The sequence below is a fragment of the Gilbertella persicaria genome (genome assembly GCF_025201335.1).
Source record: "Gilbertella persicaria strain CBS 190.32 chromosome Unknown B0P05scaffold_89, whole genome shotgun sequence".
In the NCBI taxonomy this organism is placed as follows: domain Eukaryota; kingdom Fungi; phylum Mucoromycota; class Mucoromycetes; order Mucorales; family Choanephoraceae; genus Gilbertella; species Gilbertella persicaria.
The window spans coordinates 26,677-46,676 of record NW_026252050.1 but is presented as its reverse complement, the minus strand read 5'-3'; the positions used below and the strand labels follow the sequence as shown (position 1 = coordinate 46,676).

At 37.1% G+C, this 20,000-nt stretch overlaps 9 protein-coding genes and 2 non-coding genes across 11 annotated transcripts; 4 read left to right on the top strand and 7 right to left on the bottom strand.

The window, feature by feature from the left end:
* Nucleotides 1–233: 233 nt before the first annotated feature.
* On the top strand, nucleotides 234–316 carry B0P05DRAFT_t127. The gene has a single exon. It is a non-coding gene; the product is annotated as a tRNA-Leu (tRNA).
* Nucleotides 317–932: 616 nt separating this feature from the next.
* Nucleotides 933–1,004, bottom strand: B0P05DRAFT_t126. The gene has a single exon. It is a non-coding gene; the product is annotated as a tRNA-Gln (tRNA).
* Nucleotides 1,005–4,740: 3,736 nt separating this feature from the next.
* B0P05DRAFT_582403 (uncharacterized protein) lies at nucleotides 4,741–7,322 on the top strand (the record flags this gene model as incomplete). The annotated part of the gene is made up of 6 exons (XM_051582176.1): nucleotides 4,741–5,340; nucleotides 5,368–5,676; nucleotides 5,782–6,094; nucleotides 6,151–6,492; nucleotides 6,567–6,675; nucleotides 6,722–7,322. The coding sequence occupies 6 exons, from the start codon at nucleotides 4,741–4,743 to the stop codon at nucleotides 7,320–7,322; spliced, it is 2,274 nt and encodes a 757-aa protein (XP_051429072.1).
* Nucleotides 7,323–7,352: 30 nt separating this feature from the next.
* Nucleotides 7,353–9,903, bottom strand: B0P05DRAFT_576415 (uncharacterized protein; the record flags this gene model as incomplete). Its single annotated transcript, XM_051581700.1, has 7 exons — nucleotides 7,353–7,459; nucleotides 7,510–7,918; nucleotides 7,962–8,114; nucleotides 8,285–8,350; nucleotides 8,399–9,424; nucleotides 9,468–9,754; nucleotides 9,795–9,903. The coding sequence occupies 7 exons, from the start codon at nucleotides 9,901–9,903 to the stop codon at nucleotides 7,353–7,355; spliced, it is 2,157 nt and encodes a 718-aa protein (XP_051429071.1).
* Nucleotides 9,904–10,364: 461 nt separating this feature from the next.
* On the top strand, nucleotides 10,365–12,298 carry B0P05DRAFT_582402 (kinase-like domain-containing protein; the record flags this gene model as incomplete). The annotated part of the gene is made up of 4 exons (XM_051582175.1): nucleotides 10,365–11,150; nucleotides 11,217–11,489; nucleotides 11,539–11,980; nucleotides 12,048–12,298. The coding sequence occupies 4 exons, from the start codon at nucleotides 10,365–10,367 to the stop codon at nucleotides 12,296–12,298; spliced, it is 1,752 nt and encodes a 583-aa protein (XP_051429070.1).
* B0P05DRAFT_367151 (uncharacterized protein) lies at nucleotides 12,204–13,452 on the bottom strand. Its single transcript, XM_051573644.1, has 2 exons — nucleotides 13,085–13,452; nucleotides 12,204–13,033 (listed from the first exon to the last, which is right to left on the bottom strand). The coding sequence occupies exons 1-2, from the start codon at nucleotides 13,188–13,190 to the stop codon at nucleotides 12,348–12,350; spliced, it is 792 nt and encodes a 263-aa protein (XP_051429069.1). The 5' UTR covers nucleotides 13,191–13,452; the 3' UTR covers nucleotides 12,204–12,347.
* A 4-nt stretch (nucleotides 13,453–13,456) lies between these two features.
* B0P05DRAFT_566579 (Rgp1-domain-containing protein) lies at nucleotides 13,457–15,489 on the bottom strand. Its single transcript, XM_051581072.1, has 7 exons — nucleotides 15,466–15,489; nucleotides 14,866–15,411; nucleotides 14,738–14,821; nucleotides 14,228–14,686; nucleotides 14,059–14,186; nucleotides 13,823–14,009; nucleotides 13,457–13,775 (listed from the first exon to the last, which is right to left on the bottom strand). The coding sequence occupies exons 1-7, from the start codon at nucleotides 15,476–15,478 to the stop codon at nucleotides 13,555–13,557; spliced, it is 1,638 nt and encodes a 545-aa protein (XP_051429068.1). The 5' UTR covers nucleotides 15,479–15,489; the 3' UTR covers nucleotides 13,457–13,554.
* A 22-nt stretch (nucleotides 15,490–15,511) lies between these two features.
* On the bottom strand, nucleotides 15,512–16,980 carry B0P05DRAFT_566576 (uncharacterized protein). Its single transcript, XM_051581071.1, has 2 exons — nucleotides 16,961–16,980; nucleotides 15,512–16,915 (listed from the first exon to the last, which is right to left on the bottom strand). Exon 2 carries the CDS (start codon nucleotides 16,912–16,914, stop codon nucleotides 15,643–15,645), a length of 1,272 nt encoding a protein of 423 aa, XP_051429067.1. The 5' UTR covers nucleotide 16,915; nucleotides 16,961–16,980; the 3' UTR covers nucleotides 15,512–15,642.
* A 425-nt stretch (nucleotides 16,981–17,405) lies between these two features.
* Nucleotides 17,406–17,797, top strand: B0P05DRAFT_566574 (uncharacterized protein). The gene is made up of 3 exons (XM_051581070.1): nucleotides 17,406–17,452; nucleotides 17,494–17,607; nucleotides 17,655–17,797. The coding sequence occupies exons 1-3, from the start codon at nucleotides 17,423–17,425 to the stop codon at nucleotides 17,790–17,792; spliced, it is 282 nt and encodes a 93-aa protein (XP_051429066.1). The 5' UTR covers nucleotides 17,406–17,422; the 3' UTR covers nucleotides 17,793–17,797.
* Nucleotides 17,798–17,831: 34 nt separating this feature from the next.
* On the bottom strand, nucleotides 17,832–18,660 carry B0P05DRAFT_566571 (uncharacterized protein). Its single transcript, XM_051581069.1, has one exon. The coding sequence runs from the start codon at nucleotides 18,566–18,568 to the stop codon at nucleotides 17,840–17,842; it is 729 nt and encodes a 242-aa protein (XP_051429065.1). The 5' UTR covers nucleotides 18,569–18,660; the 3' UTR covers nucleotides 17,832–17,839.
* Nucleotides 18,661–18,923: 263 nt separating this feature from the next.
* Nucleotides 18,924–19,815, bottom strand: B0P05DRAFT_367080 (uncharacterized protein). The gene is made up of 2 exons (XM_051573643.1): nucleotides 19,516–19,815; nucleotides 18,924–19,471 (listed from the first exon to the last, which is right to left on the bottom strand). Exons 1-2 carry the CDS (start codon nucleotides 19,739–19,741, stop codon nucleotides 19,182–19,184), a joined length of 516 nt encoding a protein of 171 aa, XP_051429064.1. The 5' UTR covers nucleotides 19,742–19,815; the 3' UTR covers nucleotides 18,924–19,181.
* Nucleotides 19,816–20,000: the final 185 nt, after the last annotated feature.

The following is a 20,000-nucleotide window of genomic DNA, read 5'->3' as shown; positions in this document are numbered from 1 at the left end:
GTGTTGTTGATAGATGTAAGTTCTTCATCTTAAGACTTACTTTATCAAAACACAGGTAATATAAAAATATAAAAATAATAAAAGATCTTAAGACTTACTTTATCAAAACACAGACGTCACTGCCTTCTAGAATATTTTCCCAGTAATATCATTGGCTAGAAAATATTCTATCGTCACCTGACCTGTACTATTGAACACAAACCTTAAGAAAATATCAATTTGACAAAACATCAGCAGATTTGGCCGAGTTGGTCTAAGGCGCCGCACTCAAGTTGCGGTCTCGCAAGAGGCGTGAGTTCGAATCTCACAGTCTGCAATCTTTTTTGGTTTTAATTTTTCCCTACATTGTTACGAAATGACTATCTTCACATTTTATTTTTCTACTTTTAATCTGCATAGCTTAAAATATCGTACCACTTTTACAATGTCTCATAAATTTATTATACTTGGATTGTTATAATTGCACTTTTGCAAGACCAACATGACTATTTTAGAATAAATAAATACTAGAACAATTCAACTTAAATAGAGAGATCCAACCCAATTCTTAAACTGTCCTAGACTTACAACTGTTCCTTATATGTATTGTCTTTTACTTAAACGAGACTATTACTATATTATTTGTTTAATAGGGCCGCTTGACCTTGCATTACCTTCAATCATTGTACGTCATGTTATATTGTCACTTTGTATCTTCTCTTACTTATACAAATAACATAGTCGGACGACTTAAAACCTGGTGCTTATTACATATAACTTGCTGCCAATTGCTCTGTTATATTTATTGTTCTATATTTCTACAAGTTACTGCGATATCTACCTTTATCCTGTAGCACAGTAGCAACTGTACAAACTCTTCTGTACGTTACAGATATGAAAATCCAACCTTGTCCCGTAGCAACACACGTCTAATAAAAAAAATATTCAAAAGAAGGTCCCACCGAGAATCGAACTCGGATCACCGGATTCAAAGACCGATATGATAACCATTACACTATGGAACCATTCCGTTGGCCCAAGTTGTTGAAGAACAATCTCATCTGGAAGCTGGTCTGCCACTCTTCTGTCTCTCCTTCTGTCCCTCGCTTTGCCTCTTTGCAGCAGTGGATTGCTACCTCTGGTGGTGATCCCAAGCCTGCCATCAGGCATTATCGTCGTGCCTACTTGGCTGGTCTTCTGGCTAGACCTGATGGCCTTGTTCTCTTGCGTGCTTGTCGTCCCTCTCTGGGTGTTGATCCCATCCTCCTGCTTCCGATGACTGTGTGGGAGCGTAGTCGTCTACTTCGTTGGAAGATGGGTTGGCTCCCTGCTCGTCCTGTGCCTTGTCGTTGTGGTCATCCACACGCCTCGCGTAGCCACTTGCTCTCTTGCCTCTCTGTTGCCTCTCGTCTTGGTGTTGCTGCTGATGCTCAGCCAAATCCTCTGGACTTTGTGCTGAATCAGCTACCTCGGCTCGGCTCTCCACCATCTCCTAATGACCAACGTCATTCTACCTCTCTCGTGCGCTGGTCATCTTGGTGGCCAACCATCTGTGCTATCATGCTGGAAATGGACATGATCTGTCTTCCTGACGCTGAGTTCAGTCCCTGTTCTCAGGTCACCTCTGGTCTTACCCTTCTGGAATGGTTGCTCCCTGTCTTTCACAAGCCGGTTGCTCCTCCTGTAACCTCCTCTCTCTACACCTATCTGGGTGTAGTTTGAGTCACTTTTTTATTTTTTTTCCTTATTTTATATTTCTTCCTGTTGGAGTCTCTTTCTCTTTTTTCAATCTTTCTGATTGTTTTTTTTGTATTCTTTGTTCCAGTGTTAGCTTTTCTTACTCTCACTGCTCTTATGACTAGACATTTGCCCCATAGGGATCAGTCTTACAAGTCATTCAATAAAAATAAAATCTTTTGCCTACACTATGGAACCACCTTTTTCTTGTCAAGGTATGATGGTGAGTTTTCAATCAAAGTGAAGCAATTGTATTTTATTGTGTTGCGATATTTTTGTTTATCTGTCCAATCTTCTTGAGATACAACAAGGACAAAGGATAAAGGATAAAGGAGCCTAATCACACTTCATAAGTGACCAGAAAATAACATACATTTCAAGTGCACTTACAAATCCAACAAATAATAACAAAGTATGATTCTTACAACAAGTATGGCTTCAAAGGTACAATAAATAAAATATAACTAAAATACACTAATGTTAACTAATGCTTGACTTCTACACATCTTCCAGATAACTACCAAGTATTTCCAAATTTACAAGTTATCAAGATTAAGCCGTTAGCCAAAAGTTCTTCTTTCTTGTATTTCAATTAATAATATTTCTTGATCTTCAATTCCTTCTTCTAATAGTACTCCAAGCAATTTATCTTTTCAACCAAAAGATCTTCCAATTCTTGAGTATATCTAGACAGTAAAGAATTCTTCAACCAAAATGTTTTTGTGGGTATTTGATCAGACTGAAATAATCAAATGTTCCAAAAAAAATAGAAATAAAATCCCCTTTTTTTTTATGATGATGATAATAATAATAATCCTTTTATTTCTTACAATGTTTGTCATATTTATACTTTTCTTTATCAATTTAGATAGAAAATTTCTTGACTCATTTTGATCATATGCTGCAACTTGATAAACGATTTTCACAAACATAAGTAAAAGAAGATAGATAACAAAATAAAACAGCAGATAGTGAAGTGTGTTGATAAGTCTGTTCAAGATAGATAAAGAGTTGATTTCCATTTTCAATGCATTTGTACTTCATTTCCCTTTTTTGGCATGTATCGAGATTTTTCCGTTCTTGCTTCATGTGCCCAAGAGAATCTTGACATCAGCACCTTTTGCTCTTCAGCAAATCAAATCAGTTCCAAGTAATGATGACGTAACAAAAGCACTGCGAAAATCACAAATTTTGATCATCAATCTTTTTTTTTTTTTAAATTTGATCATCAATCTCAAACTTGTCATTCTGTCAATTTAATATTTTAGTTAGGTCTGTGTTTTTATAGTCAAGTCACGAGACAATAGAACGTTTCTTAGCCAATAGATTCACTGGGAAATATTCTGGAAATAACGTGACGTCACAGAAAGGAACTGTGTATTGATACAGTAAGTATAAGATATTTATTTATAATAAATGTAATGTTACTGTTGTGAACATATATGAATTCATATGCATAGATCAATAAATGATGATCATGGCAAAAGACCAGATCACATCTATGGCAATTGCAATGGATCTATAGTCACTGACATTCACTCATTCTACTAGAAGTACTACATCATCCTCATAGACAGAGATTATGAACCTAGTGACTCTGTTATTATTAATGGCCCTCATAAAGTGACAGTTAGAGCTGACAAATACATTGGCATTGGCATTTGACAAATGTGTAATAGTTTATTCAAGTTCAGGTCAGATCATGTACTATTGGCTGAGCTGACGACTTCCTCTAAAGGCATTTCTCTTAATTGCTCCTGATCTAACAAATCAATCCGTAGTCAAGAAGCTAACCCAAAACAATATTTTGACCGAGAAGAAAAAGTATAAATACCTCGACATTTTATAGCAATTGAAAGATAACATTTTCTGGGAGAAATAAAAACCTATACAAGTTCTAACGGACTTTCTCTGTGTTCTTACCTTTTCTCTTATTGAATATCTATTCTCTCTTCATCTCACAGCACCATTCTAATAAACACATCTTTTTCACTCCTTAAATACTTCTTGTTTAGTAAAAGTCTTTTGTACTATCGACCTCCCAAGTCTTAACTAGAGTTACTGCACATACTCCGGTTAAACAACATTTTAACTGAGTATAAAATAAAATCTAGTTGTCAAAATTGATTTTGTATCACGTGATTCGTGGCAAACAAATATGTTTCTAGCCAATAGTATACACACATTTTTTGAACAATAAAGTATCTTGTTTTCAGTTTCGATCAATAAATGCTAAGGAGGCAGTTGTTTATTTTCTGTAGTAATTATTTGGATAGAGTATGTATGTCATATACCACCTCAAAAGTAAAGGTCATTTGATCTTTGAGTGGGAATGGCTAAATGGAAAATGCAGATAGAAATGCTTAACTGAATATGTTAAGCCAAAAACAAACTCCAAACCAGACAAGCTCTGGGGTACATGTGAAGACAAGAAAAGCGGTCTTGATAGAAATATGAATCACAAAAGAGACCCACAATCGATTGATATCCGGAAACGATATGTATCCAATTGATATAGGAATACGTCTCAGAATTATCATAAAGCACTGGCTGTACAGCTGTTTAGACACAGGTTTCTCGAACAATACAATGGTTTTCTTCTACAAAATAGATGCTATTTTAGCAAATCACAATTATGTATCCAAATAATGAACCAGTACAATCTTATCCTAATACAATATCTTGGAATAAGCACTCTTGATAGAGTTTTATTTTCCCTTAGACCTAAGAGTGCCCTGCTCTATTATGAAAGATCAATTGAGCAATTGAATTGATATTAATGCAGCAAGCGTCTTATTTTTTATTTTACTTAACGCTTCTTGTTTGGCATACCGTTAGATTCAATGGCAAGATTTCTTCTAGATGAAAGCACAAGTAGTTGTAGAAAACTTTCCTCTTCACGTAAACAAGTTCAGTAACTAAGCCAAAAAAAGCGTAAAGCTTTATTTTAGTTTTAAGCCCAGAGGAGTCTTTGTTCCTTTCTCATTAATGCCCCTTTTTTCTTACATATATCCATAGATACGAATGGCGCCTACACAACACTTCAAGACAGTCTTCTGGTCTCAAAAGCAGCCCGAACAAACACTACCAGACTTTCAAACGGGCTTTTCAGTTCTTCATCAGAAGCTGGGACAAAGCCGAGTTGAAAACGAAGAAATGATCAGTTTCTTTAAGGATCGGATTGCTATTGAAGAAATCTACGCAAACAAACTCACTGATCAAGGAAAGATCAACTACAAAAGCGCTGGCTTTGGTCGAGACGAAGGAGCAGGTCTTTTTAAATGTTTTTCTCAACTCAAAGAAACAAGTCGACGCTTGGGTGAACAGCGTAGAACAGCTGCCTCTACAGTGACTTCGGAAGTGTTGGTTCCCTTACAAGATTTTCATGAAGAGTACAAGCGCGTCATTAGTAACTCAAAGCTGGCCATCGATAGTATGCTGAAACAGTTTGATGGACTTGTCAAAGACACAGAAAAATCAAGATCCATCTATCATCGAAAATGCAAAGAGGCTGATAAGGCTGAAGACCCTTCTTTGAAGATCACAGCACCCAAGGCTGTTACTGAAGAATATAAAAAAGCAGAGGAGAAGCCAAGCTCTCCTTTGCCCGATGCAAATGGCAGTGTAACAACTGGACTTCCTAATATTCAGCTTGGTAATCAAGTAATGCCACAGCCTGAATTTGACAGTTTAATCCGCCGCATGAGACAAGAAATCACTTTACGCGATTATAAAGTGCCTATTTTAGGCACTTATAAGAACACATCTACAGGTGAAGATATTGCTATTTGGCTGCAGCAGAATTTAGCTCAATGCAAAGACTCGCCTGCTATGGCTGATGTAGTTGGACAGCAACTGATTCAGCCTTACAATATCTTACGTTTAGTTGGACAGAGAGGTAGTAAGTTCACTGCTGCTCCTTCTAGTTTCTATCAATGGCGTTCTCAAGCAGAAGGAGGAGTAAGAGGGGATGAAGACACTACTCATCCAAACCTGGATAACTCAAATGGACTCATGGATGATCCTTCTAAAAAAATAAGGCGTGAAGTTGATAAATCAGAACAGAGTTATCGTGCTGCTGTACTCAAGCTAGATCAAATGCGAATGGGCATTGAAGAAGCTATGTTTACTCATTTGAAGGAAATGGAACAGGTCGAATTACACCGTATTCAAAAAATGAAAAAGATCATTTCTTCTTTTATCGCTACTTTGTCTATCGTCATTCCTCAAGATAAACTGATTATTGAAGAAATGATGGTATTTCACGAATCACTAAAACCTGATCAAGATATTCAATACATCATTCAACAATACGCTGTTGCTGGATTTTCTCCTAAAGCAATTCTTTATGAAAGTTACTATCATGGTATCGCACATGGTAAGCAACTAAGAAAACTTTGTTAGAAGAAAAGCTTACTTTTTCTTCTTCTTTAGATCAAGTCTTTGGTGTTCCTCTAGAAGAATTAGGAAAACAAATACCAGACAATATACCTATATTTCTATCTACTCTTTTGTTAGCCATTGACAAGGGGATAGAAGACATTCAGGATCAAGAAAAAAAACAACAAGTATGGTCTACTCCTTGTGCACTGGACCGTGTTCATGCTGCTTGCTTGGAACTGAATGTCCCAAGTGATACCATTCATCTTGAATTATTTAATAAGTATGAGCCTGATTTATTGATTGCTGTACTTCGTTATTACTTGATGGAGCTACCAGATTGTTTATTGACCTTTGAGTTTTATGATCCAGTTGATGCTCTTTTAGGAGGCAATTGTAAGTATAAGTTTATAGATACTGTTTTTCATTTTTTTTTTTTTTTTTTTTTTTTTTTTTTTTTTTTTTTTTAGATACAGAGCAAGATGAGGATTTACGCCTTGCATCCTTTAGTAACTTAATTGCAACACTTCCTGCTACTCATTTCGCTTCACTTCAACACCTTCTCAGTTATATCACAAGGTGAGTACTACAAAGCCAAAGAAATCCAAACTAAATATACTGTTAGATTCATTCAAAAGGAATCAATTCCTTCAGATATTGTAGATCAAATCTGTCAAACATTAGGCCCTGTCATTCTTCGTAGTCGAATGGACACATTTTCAATTTTGAATAGTCGAGTTCCTTTTCGACTTGTGCATGAATTAATCCATCATTATCAACACATCTTTTCTAAATCTACCCTTAAACTTCATGAGGATAGTGAAAAGAGACGTCATGCAAAACCCATCGTAGCTCAAGAAAAGACATCCAGTAGCCTAAAGCGAGGTAATAGTCTGATGATGTCTTTCATGCGTCCTGCTACAACAGAAGGCTGGTCCAATATGATGGGTGTCTTTCAGAGAAACACACCTACAAATCCTATTGAAACACCACCCAGTAGTCGATCTGTACCTTTGTCGTTTGCTTCTACCATTACTCAGCATGAGTCACCCCCTTCTTCTCCTATCCAACCTGCAGAAGTCATGTTTGATGGTGGTGATGACATATTTGATGAAAGAGATGATATTTTACAAGACATGGATACACAAAAACCTACTCAACAGCGTGTGGACTCTTCTTTCTTTGATGACGATGAAGAGGAAGAGGAAGTAAAGGAAATGAATTAAATATATGTTTTTATATATACAAAAGCACAATTAAGCAAGAGAAGCCATAAATTTTCGTACATGCTCATGGTATTTGGGATCTTTGCCAGCAATCTTCATGATTGACCTAGCTGCAGTGCATTTGATGGTCAAGTCTTCTACAGATCATAAAGTGAGTTTCTTTGTTTTATATATAGACTGTTGTTACCTTTTGTTTCTTCACCATTCATATCCATCACCTGTATTAAACAGTTCAAAAGGGTAGCTACACCAGGTTTATCAGGTTTTAAAGGATCTTGAGAGACACCTAATCGACCGAGCACTCCAATCAATTCTAGTGAAATATCACCCGTTATTTCACCACCCAGTAATGACCATAGCCTTGTTCGAATGAAATTATCAAACAGATCATTCCAATTATCAAGCACTGAGAAGGCTAATTCAAAGGTCTTGACGATATTGAATCTGGTCTGTTTAAACAAGTCCTTGTCTTGTTGATATAGTAGTTTGAGTTCTGGTCCTTTGAGATAGTTAAATGTCTTGTCAATACACGCTGGAATACCAGTAGAATCATTCCATTCAAACAATTCTTTTAGCTTATCATACATCGTTTTGATCTATTTGTATATGAGTAACCCCATAAAAGATGTCTCCGCTTACATTGTCAGGTGTGCCTGTTCTTTTGGCAACATGAGCAACAGCTGCTTGGAAAGTATCAAACAGCATAAGGTGTGTTGTAAAAAGACCTGCTTCTTTCCAAATGTGAGATACGTTGATGAGACAGGGAATGACATTGAATGCATAAGCTGAGGACTGTAACATATCATACAGCATAATATAAAGTTGTTCTTTGTCTTCAAGCAGTCGAAACAAAATAGTTGCCAGCCTGAATAGTCGACTATAGATAGACAACGTCAATAACAAAGAAGCATCAGAATATATACTTGCATTAGTTTGTTGTTTAAGAAATTATGTCTTTGTACTTTTGTCTTTAAACAACTGGATATCTTGACTGAAAGCTCTTTCAATAAGGCATTGTATTCTTCACTCTACAGACAAATGTCAGTCCTATATTCTTGAACAATAGCCTTACTTACCGACACTCGATAGATGGCAGCCATGTACCAAGCATATATCTTTTCACGGTGATCCATGCCTTTAGGCAGTTGTAGTGTACATTGGTCAGGTATACCAAAAGACACTAATTCAATATGATTGCCTATCACAGCACTTGTCTTGATTCGACCATAGCAATCGTCAATTTCTTTCATTAGAGACACTCCCATATCCTTAATTTCTTGTTCTGTAGGTAATCTAGCTTGTTTTATTAGACTGTTTGCTTGTTCCAAGCAATTCTCAGAAGTTGTCTTTAGCTTCTTGTTGTTTAGTTCATAGGTAGTAGAGATGGAAGGACGTTTGGTACCAATGGGTTTGTTTTCAAGTACTCTGCCTGGATTAGTTGCATTGACAAACTTAGTCAGTTTACTGGTCGTCTTCTTTTTCTTTTTGAGTGTGACCGGTAAGGGAAATACTTTAGAAGGCGGTGGTACTAGACCAGAAGAAGAACGAAGTGTCGTCTTATCTTCTTTAGGACTTGTTGGAACAGATACAGTTTCAGTACGTTCAATTTCCACTGCCTGCTTTGGTACGTGTGGTTCATGACTAGAAAGTATCGTGTCTAATCCAGCTGCTTGAGAAAGTTGAGTGTGCAGCTGCATCAATTGCTGTTTAAGAAAGGCATTTTCGTTCCTGTAAAATGTACATTCACCACGTAACTGATGAAAATGGCTCTCAAAATCCTTGACCTGTTTACCCAACTGATCTACTTCTTCTTGGTTTGAATGATGTGAAAAGTCTTGATCAATCTTCATGCTCATGACCTCTTCTTCTAATTGCTCTTTTTCTTTTTCCAATCTGTCTTTTTCTTCCTGTGTCTCTTGTAGTTGTTGTTGTATGGACTCCATTTGTGTTTGACAGGTAGTTAATTGTTGTTGAAGTTGGTTGATTTCCTCGCGTTTCTTTTTGAGTTCTGCTGGTTGTTTTGGTTTGTGAATGACTTCTATCTGTTTCTTTTGGTTTTCCCTTAGTTCATGGCATTGAGCTTCTAATTGTTTGATATAGGACTAAGACACAATGTTAGTCTATAAATCAAATAATAAACGTTACCTCTTTGCTGATGATTTTACTCTCCTGTGCTGCCTTTTCGTCTTGTACAGTAGCAAGTTTCTTGTTGAGTTCATCTAGCTTTTTTTGGTGTTCTGGTGAGTTTTCTTGTACTTGTAGTCGATGTTCAAGTTCCTTGATGGTCAACTTGAGACGTTCACTTTCTTGAGTGAGTTCTGCCTGTTTTTGATCACGTAGCTTGACAACACGGAGTGAATTGTTGAGTGTCTCTCTTAACTTGTTGATCTCTTGTGTCTTGAATTCGATCTCTTGATTCTTGACCGTGATTTCTATCTTGATCAGTATAGAATGTAGCATTATGATCCTTACCATCACGTGCTGTGGCCAAGTATTTAAATAGTTTATTGGTGGCAATAATTCTCTCTTTAAGAGCTTCGTGTGTGCCTTGTTCAGAACTGGTTTCTGTACTGGAATCCATATCGCTTTAGAGTGAAAGGGCAAGCAAAAAAAAAAGAGAAGAAAAGACAGTCAAGTAAATGTATCCTCCAATAAAATTAGTTTATATATCTCCATGATACACTATCCATGAATCCCATCGTTTGCTTGTGATTATTATAGGTACTACTACATGATGAATATAAGAATGAATTGTTTAACACCATTCTAATGAAGTAATAATAATAATAATAGTAATAAAAAAAAGATATTATGCGTACCTGAGTTTAAATCAAATATGATTGGCTGTTATGAAACTCAGAAGCTTCATCCATCCATCTATTTCATTGGTTCATGAAAGCAGCCGGAATAGAAGGTGCGGCCTTTATAAAATAGTCCCGAGATACTGCAGACTTTTTTTTTTTTTTTTATCTATTTCTCTTCATTACTACCACTACCCACCCCTCTCTTTCTCCCTCTTTGTTACTGTTGAAACATATCACCATGTCAGGTACTCATTCTGTTAGCATTCAGGATGACCTTGTCAACTTTGATGATGAACCACCACTGGACAAACCTAAATCCAGACTTACAAACGACATTATTGATCAATCTCGCTCACACGATGCTGAGAAAGTACTTGAAGTATCTCCCAATGAACGTTATGTTCGCCTCAACACACTCTTGGGTAAAGGCGCTTACAAGGCTGTCTATAAAGCCATTGATCGCGAAGAAGGCTATGAAGTTGCTTGGAACACGATGCAAGCAACTAAATCGATTGACCACAAAGAAATGGAACATGAAATAGGCATTCTTAAATCAGTCCGTCACCCCAACATCATTGCTTTTCATGACGCATGGCATCACAAGAACGAATTTGTGTTTATCACCGAACTAATGACTTCAGGCACACTTCGAGAGTACATTCGTAAGCTGAATTTACCGAATATTAAGATTGTCAAGCGATGGTCGCGTCAGATCCTGAAGGGCCTCGCTTATTTGCATGGCTATAATCCACCTATTATTCATCGAGATATCAAGTGTGATAATATCTTTATTAATGGTGCACACGGTGAAGTCAAAATTGGTGATATGGGTACAGCAGAAATGAAGATGGGTAAGAAATACACCATCATTGGTACACCTGAATTTATGGCGCCTGAAATGTATGAAGAAGAGGGTTATAATGAAAAAGTCGATATTTATGCATTTGGTATGTGTCTGTTGGAAATGGTGACGGGCGATTATCCTTATGGTGAATGTAAAAATGCAGCTCAAATCTATAAAAAAGTGTCTTCTGCAAGTATACCAAAAAAGAAAAAAAAAAGTGTATTGTTGGGCTTACAGTCATTATAGGGCGTACGTCCTGCTAGTTTACTTCAGATACAGAATGATGAAGTAAAGAGTATCATTGAAAATTGTCTGGATAATGAAGATCAACGCATGTCAGCTCAAGATATATTGGAGCATACCTTTCTTGCTGTTGAGCCTGATGTTGTCTTGTTAGCAGCAGATCCAGCTCATGTTCATTTGACACTTCAGGTCATTTTTAAAGGAATGGATAAGTTGTCTGTCAAGTTTGATTTCAATGTAGAGACAGACACAGCTGAACAAGTGGTTCGTGAAATGGTAAGTCACACATGATACAACATATAGTTTGTTGATCCATATTACACAGATTGAAGAACAAGTACTTCCTGAACGATACCAGCATCATATTACCAAAGAAATCAACCGTATTCTTCGAGATATGGAGAAACCCACGATTACTAGTAATGAAGAAGCAGATAAAGAGGATCAAACAAAAGAATCTATCTGGAGAAGAGAGAGTGATATCCGGACTGAACTCGAAAAGACACGACAAGAACTAGAGAAAGCAGCAGAACATGTATTGGAAATGGAGTCAAAATGTGAGGGATATGAAAGTCGTGCTGTGACAGCTGAACTTCGATATCAAAGTGCTATTCAAAGCCTAGTTGAAATGAAGGAAACACAACAAATGACAACAGAACAGTTAGAAGTGTTGAAAAAGAAGAATCCTCGGTTTGATCATGACCTTAAGATTGATACAAAGCGTTTAGCAGAAGATAAAGAAGCCCTTGTATCTCGTATACTAGAAGGTAAAAAAAAAAAAAAAAAAAAAAAGGAGCCTACAGATAAACATATTGTTGACTATTATTCTACTAGAATATGCAGATAATACAGACATTGAATTGTTTGTGAAGGATTGTGCTGTTGCTAGTCATCGCAATGTTGAAAAGGCGTATGAATGGGCAAATAAACTCAAGAATCAAGATATCATGACTGTAGGTGATTTGAGGGATTTACATGATGAAGATTGGGCGGGTATTGGTCTGACTGTGTTTGCTTTACGTGCATTAAAAAACATGCTCAAGGGTAAAAGACAGACCAGTGGTAACAATACACCCTTGACTTAAGATGGGCTGGTTCCCTTTCTTGTAAATAAAAGCCGTTTTATTATTATTATTATTTATCAACCTTGTATCGATCACGAAAGACATGATCAGCAACAAAATGGGTGATACGAGCAAGGAAGAGCTTAACAGAAGGTGGCAAAGAAGAGGCCAAGGCAAGAGCAATGTATTGATGAGTAGGGTACATGATCAAAGGCACGTCTGCTTCCAGAGCCTGTTTAACTTGTCGGCCATGTTTTTTAGCATCCAAATGCAAGAATCCTACTTGCTTAGGCAAAACAGATGTCATGGGCGTATCGATATAACCTGGCGCAATCGTATTAATCAGAATGCCGTCATCTTGACCTAAGATGCGGAGATCGCGACAATAGCTCATCACAGCTGCTTTTGAGGCAGTATAGGCCAACATGTAAGGAGGGGCAAAAAAGACACCGCCTGAAGATACTGCAGCAATCTGTCCACCTCGACCTCGTTGTTTCATACTCTTGTAGACAGTTTCAATACAGGCAATGGTACCAAGTGCATTCAATTTGAAGACATCTTGTGCTTGGTCCAATAAGTGTGTTTCAGGAATAAAAGCAATACCTGCATTCGCAATAAACAAATCTACATTGTATTCAATGATTTTCTCTGATAAAACAGTAGAAATGGCTTGTGTATCAGTGATATCTAACTGAACAACCTTGACATTAGGCGAACCCAGTTGTTTACATTCTTTGGCTACTTTATCCAAGCGTTCTATAATGTTTCTTGATGAGTAATATCTTTCATAAGGGTCATATCATTTACCTTCATCCCGGGCAATCAACACAAGTGATACTTTATCTTGAGCAAATGCATGAGCGAGTTCTTCACCAATACCAGAACTATAACATACGTATAAGCTATTATTCATTCATTCTTTTGTTTACCTTGAACCAGTAATGGCTACTACTCGAGGTACTCGCTTTCTTTGTAAGAAAAGACTAGCAAAAAACTCTTTGATAGTCTGTCCAAAGGTCAAGATTAAAGCAAAATAACTTGCAATAATCAACAGAATATTCAAAAATAAATCTCTTGCAGCAAAACAAAATCGAATCATACTATGAAAAGAGAAAGAAAAAAGAGCAAAAAATAACCGCGTAGACATATCAAATTATAAACAAAATTCATGCAAGTGTTTCGGAAACAGCAAAAGATCGACTTTTTTCAGATTTATTTGTTTAATAACGCAATCATGATCAGACACACTAAACAAAGCATAGTGTCAATTTTATTATTCATTGAACTCGAAATGTATGGGGTCGACCATACAAGGCTCTGTCCACACCACCAGGTGAGCCGTAGACAGTCAATGGAATCTGACAATCAAATGTACTCACTTGAATGTCTTGTAAGCATTGATGGTGACGATGTTTATCATCCGTGATTATTGGTATAAAAGGTACTTGATTATCTATGCTTGTAATAAATTCGAATTTTAAAAAGTAGGCAAGCGACACTAAGCAAAATGTGAGTTTGATTGGCATCAGTCAATGCTGTATTTACCTCCTGTCGTTTGAAATTCAGGTGCTACAGTAGCTGGTATAGGCAATGAAAAAGAAAGTCGCTTATGATCAAGGCAAAATGAATGGAAATCAGAATGTGTCTTTCTTGATACGCGTTGAATATGCTGCGATGATCTGAGTGCAATAGTGTCTTCCACTGATTCGCTGCTTTCTAAAAAGATAGAAATCTAGAACACATAAGTGATAAAACCAAAACAAAGATAGATATCAACTTACTTTATACGTAGACAGCACTGCTTCACTAAAATCCAATACACCAATCACAGGTTCACCCAATCGATGTGCTGTCTTGACAAGATGTAGTTTGGCTACCCTTTGATTATTTTTACAGATATCATACATGGCTAATAAAGGTCAATTTCTTGATGATCTTGTCAATACTCACCTTTTCTACTTTGATGTGTAATCCTTGACACAATTTGTGAGCATGATTTTGTATGGACAATTTCTTCTTCTTCTTCAGGATGAGGTTCATAAGCATCACTTTCTCTTCTTGTAATTTCATGCCTTTGATTTGTATTCTCAAGTAATTCATTCACATAATCCAAAAAGGCCTTTTTCTCTTCTAATACTTTCTTTGTCTTCTTGGTCCTTCTTGTTTGCTTTTGATCGCTGTCTTCTACAGTCATGGCTTCATCTTTGTACCTCACTACAGGGTTCATTAGATCATAAATAGGCCGAGATCCATTCTCTGATACATGATTTAATACACGAAATCGAATCTGGACTACTTGTCCTGGTTGTTTTGTACTTTGTGTGCCTACAACAAGATAATAATTGAATCGAATGGCTTTGCCTCGGTGAGATGGTGGAATATCATGAGGCAATTGAATCTTGTAAGAAACTATATCGTTTTAATCTATGCGTGTGTGTGGATAACGCTATTTTCACTCACATTTCTTGGTTTCGCCTGGTGCTAAATCCAAGTCAACAAACAAGATAGAAGGTGGTGTTGAGAAAACAGGTAATGTACGTGTATCTAAATGTCACATAAGATATATATATATATTTGTTATTACTTGCCTAAGGAACTATCTGCCTTGGCCATCATCAATCCACCACCACCTCCAAATCCTCCTTGAGGTGTATACATGGTATGTTTCTTTAATGGATCAAATTCGCTGAGATTGATCAGGTTTGGATCAGCAATAAAACTGCCTACCACTTGAGCAAATCCACACAACAGGTGTTCAGACATGGGTCGTTTTAGACTGGAATAACGTTGAGTACGAAATGAAGCATTTGAATCAATCGAGCTACGTGGACTCGGTTGAGGGTGAACCAATGTGTCCATACTGGAGCGCGGTGTAGGTGAGTCGAGTTCGATAGGAATAGGCTGCTCATCCTCAAAAGCAGGTGTACGAGTCAAGAAAGCAAACGTAGAAGAAGCTAAGGAAGTAATAGAGCGTTGTGAGGTCCTTGGTTGTGGTGAAAGAGAAGGAAAATGAGGTGCTGAAATAGACGACTTGACTGGTTTGGTGCAAGTGTGTATAGGGTTTGTAAACGATATAGTGCAACTCAGGGTTTCTCCTGCGTAAAAGACAGCGCCCTGAGAAAAAGTAGTGGTCACTATAAGTATATGTTTTTATTAGGATAATGGCACGCGTTATTGTTTCTATTTACCCAACACACTCATACAAAAAAAAAAAAAAAAAAAAAAAAAGATAAAAGAAAAGAGAGAGAGAAAAGGGGAGAGAGGGAAAAAAAAGCGCTGGCTATGAAACACTTGTGTGACTATGCAGCCATTGTTATTTGTTTGATGCAACTAATTCCTTGTTTGTCATTACTGCTCGCATAAAATTAGATAGGATAATGAAGAGCAGGTCTTTGTTTGTCTATTGCAGAACCCTTGATAGGATAAAAAGGCGAAGGATAAAGACGCTGTAAATCTTGAAGGGAAGATACAGATGGAGATCTTGCACGTCTTGTTTGTAATTGAATATTCCGCAACGACTTTTGTAAGTCAGCCAGACTGATTTCTTCTTCATCTTGTTCGATCCGAGGTGGGTTAAGTGCCAATAACTGAAGAGGAGACATCCATTGAGGATCCAATAGACAAGGTATTTCTGACAAGGGCATAGATGCTCTTCGTTTATCATCTGAACCTACTTGAACCAGTCTCTTACAACCTACAGATGGATGGTATCTTAATTTATGCTCTTCTCCTTCTTTTCTTGATTCCATAGCATCATGATACACACTGAGTGCATCTTGAAAGAAATGGAGCATTTCAGGAGGTTTTTTCATGGATTTTTTTGTGTTCATCCAGTTGCGTACGTCGTCTGATCTTTTCTTTTTCAGTTTTTGTGGTTTGGTCTGCAATGGCAGTTCTTGACTTGCATGAGGCATGGCTCGTTTCAATGATCGTTTTGTCGAGACTCGTCTTTTGGTGCGATGTCGATTACTCACGCTCGTCATGTCTGTAAAGACACTCATGTTATCATCATCTGGTATAGGTTCAATGGGTGGTGGTTTGATGGTGGGATCATTGGCCATTAATTCAGCTAGAGACATACGCCAGGCTTCAATGATTTGGACTTTTTCTTGAGAGAGAACAGGGTGTTTGATCTGAACCAATGGGACATCATCTTCATCTTGTACTACATGTTGTTGTTGTTGTTGTTGACTAAAACTCCACATTTTTGTCAAGACAAATAGCCATCGTTCCAAGTCTTTATGTTTATGTGCTTTTAATATAAAAGTACCATCAAAGGACCGAATAGAGAAACATTTAGAAGGTTGATTGGAATTTTTTCGTTTAAGGACAGAAATCGATGTCATATGTGCCACATCCACTGTCCATTCAGGCAATTGATAGTATTTAGCTTGTTCTGGAGGGTCCATGACCGTCAATCGTTTAGGCGATGTTAATAAAAGATTGGATGTACTGCCTTTCACTTTTCGTTTTGAGAGACAAGTAAAACTGGATCCATCAAATCGAAATAGTCGCCAAAGCCATTGTTTCTTATCGTTGCGAACATAGAGGTGACCTTCGAATATAGGTGTTGAAGTGACTGGTATTTCTTTTAGTTGTCTATAGTCTTTGCGATCGAAAGAAGGTAAAAAGGGCATACTATAAAATGTGTTAATAAAAGTTATAGAAGTTCAAAAAACGTACAACTTACATGCTCATAAACAAAAAGAAAAAGGAAAAGAAATAAAAAAAAGGGAGGGTAAAAAATTCATTAAAAAATCGTCATGGTAACACACTTGCTCTCCTACCATGGCTTTATTGTAATGAACTCGTTTTTGTCTTGCCTTTTTTTTTTCTTGAGCTAAAAATAAGGAATAAGCGCGTGCCAATGAATTGTGATACATCAAATTGTTGCATTAATTACCAAAAAGAGTGAGAAATCATCCATCCTACAGAAATATCCATTCGCCTCACCATGGCCTATTTGGTCATTCAGGGACGGTTGTCATGAAAACATAGCAACCGTCGTTAAGAAAGGATCATAACAACAGATTGACAGGTAAACAAAGGTCCGACTTTCAGCGTCACACCCAACAAGGGTTTGTGATATTAAACGCACGATTATTTTTTCACTTTCTTTTTTTCTTTATTTTTTCTTCTTGCAGTATGGGTGGGCCACGTTTAGAAGTTGTGAAGGTACATGATTATATAAAGAAATAGATTTGTTGATGGTATAGTTTGGCTTCTATGTCTTTTTTCCTGTGGGTGTGATGCTTTATTTTGGTGGACCTGATTTCTATGATACTTATGTCAAGGGCATTAAATTCTGGCCTGATGTTGATACATCTTATGTAAGTGTAGATCACAAGAGAATGTTGTATTGATATCATCATGATAGAGACCTCCCTCCACATCAGAAGAAGTGCGTAGTGCTCTAGATAAAATGAAGGCAGACAGAGAAGAGCGTTGGAGAAAAGCATTACAAGAAAAGAAGACACAGGCAACATCAGCCAATAATAACAATTCAGAACAATAAACGATATATATATATATATATATATATATATACATAATTTATTACTACTATCGTTCAAGCCATAGCTTGTTTTTGGATCGCATTAAGCGAAAAGCACCAATGGGGATACGCTGCCATCGACTTAGATCTCGAGAATAATGTTCATCTTGTTCATAATCAGGTGAAGGCGATCTATTGTAGAGTTGAGAGGTGTCTACTAAATCATCCATGGAGACTTGTTCTTCCTCCTTGATCATGTCTTCTAATTCGTCAATAATAGCAGCCGGAGAAGCAGGTTCATCAGACCTCATTTTTTTCTTTTTTTCTTGTCCTGCAGGTAATGTATTTGCTTTTCGTTTGGTTTGTTCTAATAGCATATTGGTTGCCAATGCTTCTATATAATGTGTACTCGACTGTATTGGTTTTTCTTCTATCAAAGGTTCTTCTTGGATGGGTTCTAAAGCAGCCAATGATAAATCATTAGAGACAAGTGCACTTAGTGCTTCTGAAGTTGAAAAATCTTGCGATCCCCGATATCGTTGTGCAGCAGATACTGTACTGCTTGGTAAAGAAGGCCTTCGTGAAATGCCGTCATGATGTAACGCAGTATTAAGTGCATGAGTAAGTTCAAAGGCTGATAAGGGGTGGTATTCTACACCCATTACAGGCGTATTGGTACCTGTTGTTGTTGTATTAGGATCTGGCTGAGATGCCATGACCTGCATAAATGCAGCTGCAATCGTGTCGTACAAATTGCCTTCACTATCCAGTAGTGTCTCCTCTTCACTTGTACGCATGTTTGTATAGTCAAATTCTTGTTCCTCGTCCTCTTCAGAAGATGACCAATGATTGTAATACGGTAAATGGATCTCTTCCTCTTCTTCCTCTTCTCCATCTGTGTCTTCTTCTACAAACATACCACTACCTTCCTCTGTTCCGTCCATATCGTCAATGATAGCTCGTGTCTCTTCATCTTCAATATCTTCATCATCACCCGAGTCTAAATGAACACTTGAGCCAGTGAAGGAGGAATTGATCTGTAAATCGTCTTCATCTGTGAAAAATTCTTCACTTTCAGACACCGAAGAAGAAGAAGCAGAAAGAGGTGACATAGTATCCAGTAAATCATCCAAGTCATCTACAATCAGTTCTTCTTCTTCTTCTTCCTCCTCCTCCTCCCCGTCATTTTCTTCTTTTTGTACTGATTTTTGATGCATGATGTTTGTTAACAGAGTTTTACTTTTACCACGTCTTGGTGTGGGTTTGATAATGGGTTCAAAATCACTTTCTGAATCACTACTGCTTTCGTCTCTTGTATGAAGATGCTTGACTGTCCATGTATTCGACTTTTTTGGTATTGCCTTACCGGGTTTTCGAGGTGCTGGGATGACTATTTTTTTTGAGAAAAATTTAGGCAGCTGTCAAATGCATTACGAGCTTACTAATTTTAGTTTGTATCTTTTTTGATAGTGGGGGAGTGGATGGTAATGATTCTTCTACAGCACCACAAGTACAATCTCCATCACATAACACACATAGATCTTCATCTTCATCTTCCTCTTCTATGGGCAATGATGGTTTTGGTGTGACTGGTAATACAATCATCGTCTTCTTTTGTTTAGGTTTTGTACATGATTTGCAGAAATAATGGTCTGTTACTGAATTTGGCTTGAGACCCACACAAGCACCATGAAACCATTCTAGTTGTAGGGTCAATAAGAACTTGCTGGAATCATAGGCTTACCTTTGCATTGATCGCATTCAATCATAAATTCTTTTCCATCATATCCTTTTCGACATACACAGTATTGAGTCTCGTTTTTCTTTTTCTTTTTCGGTTTTTTTTTGTGTTTCTTTTTTGTTTTTTTGACGAGGCGTAGGTCAGTATCGGACGAAAGAGAAGATCCGTCTGAGAGTTGTAAAGAGAGATCGGAATCGGACTGGTTCTGTTGCTTTGCTAATTTGCTCATTTGGTATATAAACTATGTACAAGAAACAAGTGTCAAAAAAGATTTTTTTTGCGGTGCTTTTTATAGAGTTGACTGTCAAAACAAAACGAAAAAAAAAAAAAAAAGATGCGGTAAGCTAAAAAAAAAAAAATAAAATAGGCCATCCTGAAGCATGAATCACAACAAACGAAGGTACAATCAACAATGTTGTATTTCATATTTGAAAAAGCATTCCTATAGCTATAGAAAACAGTATTTTTGATATCATTCAAAAGTAATA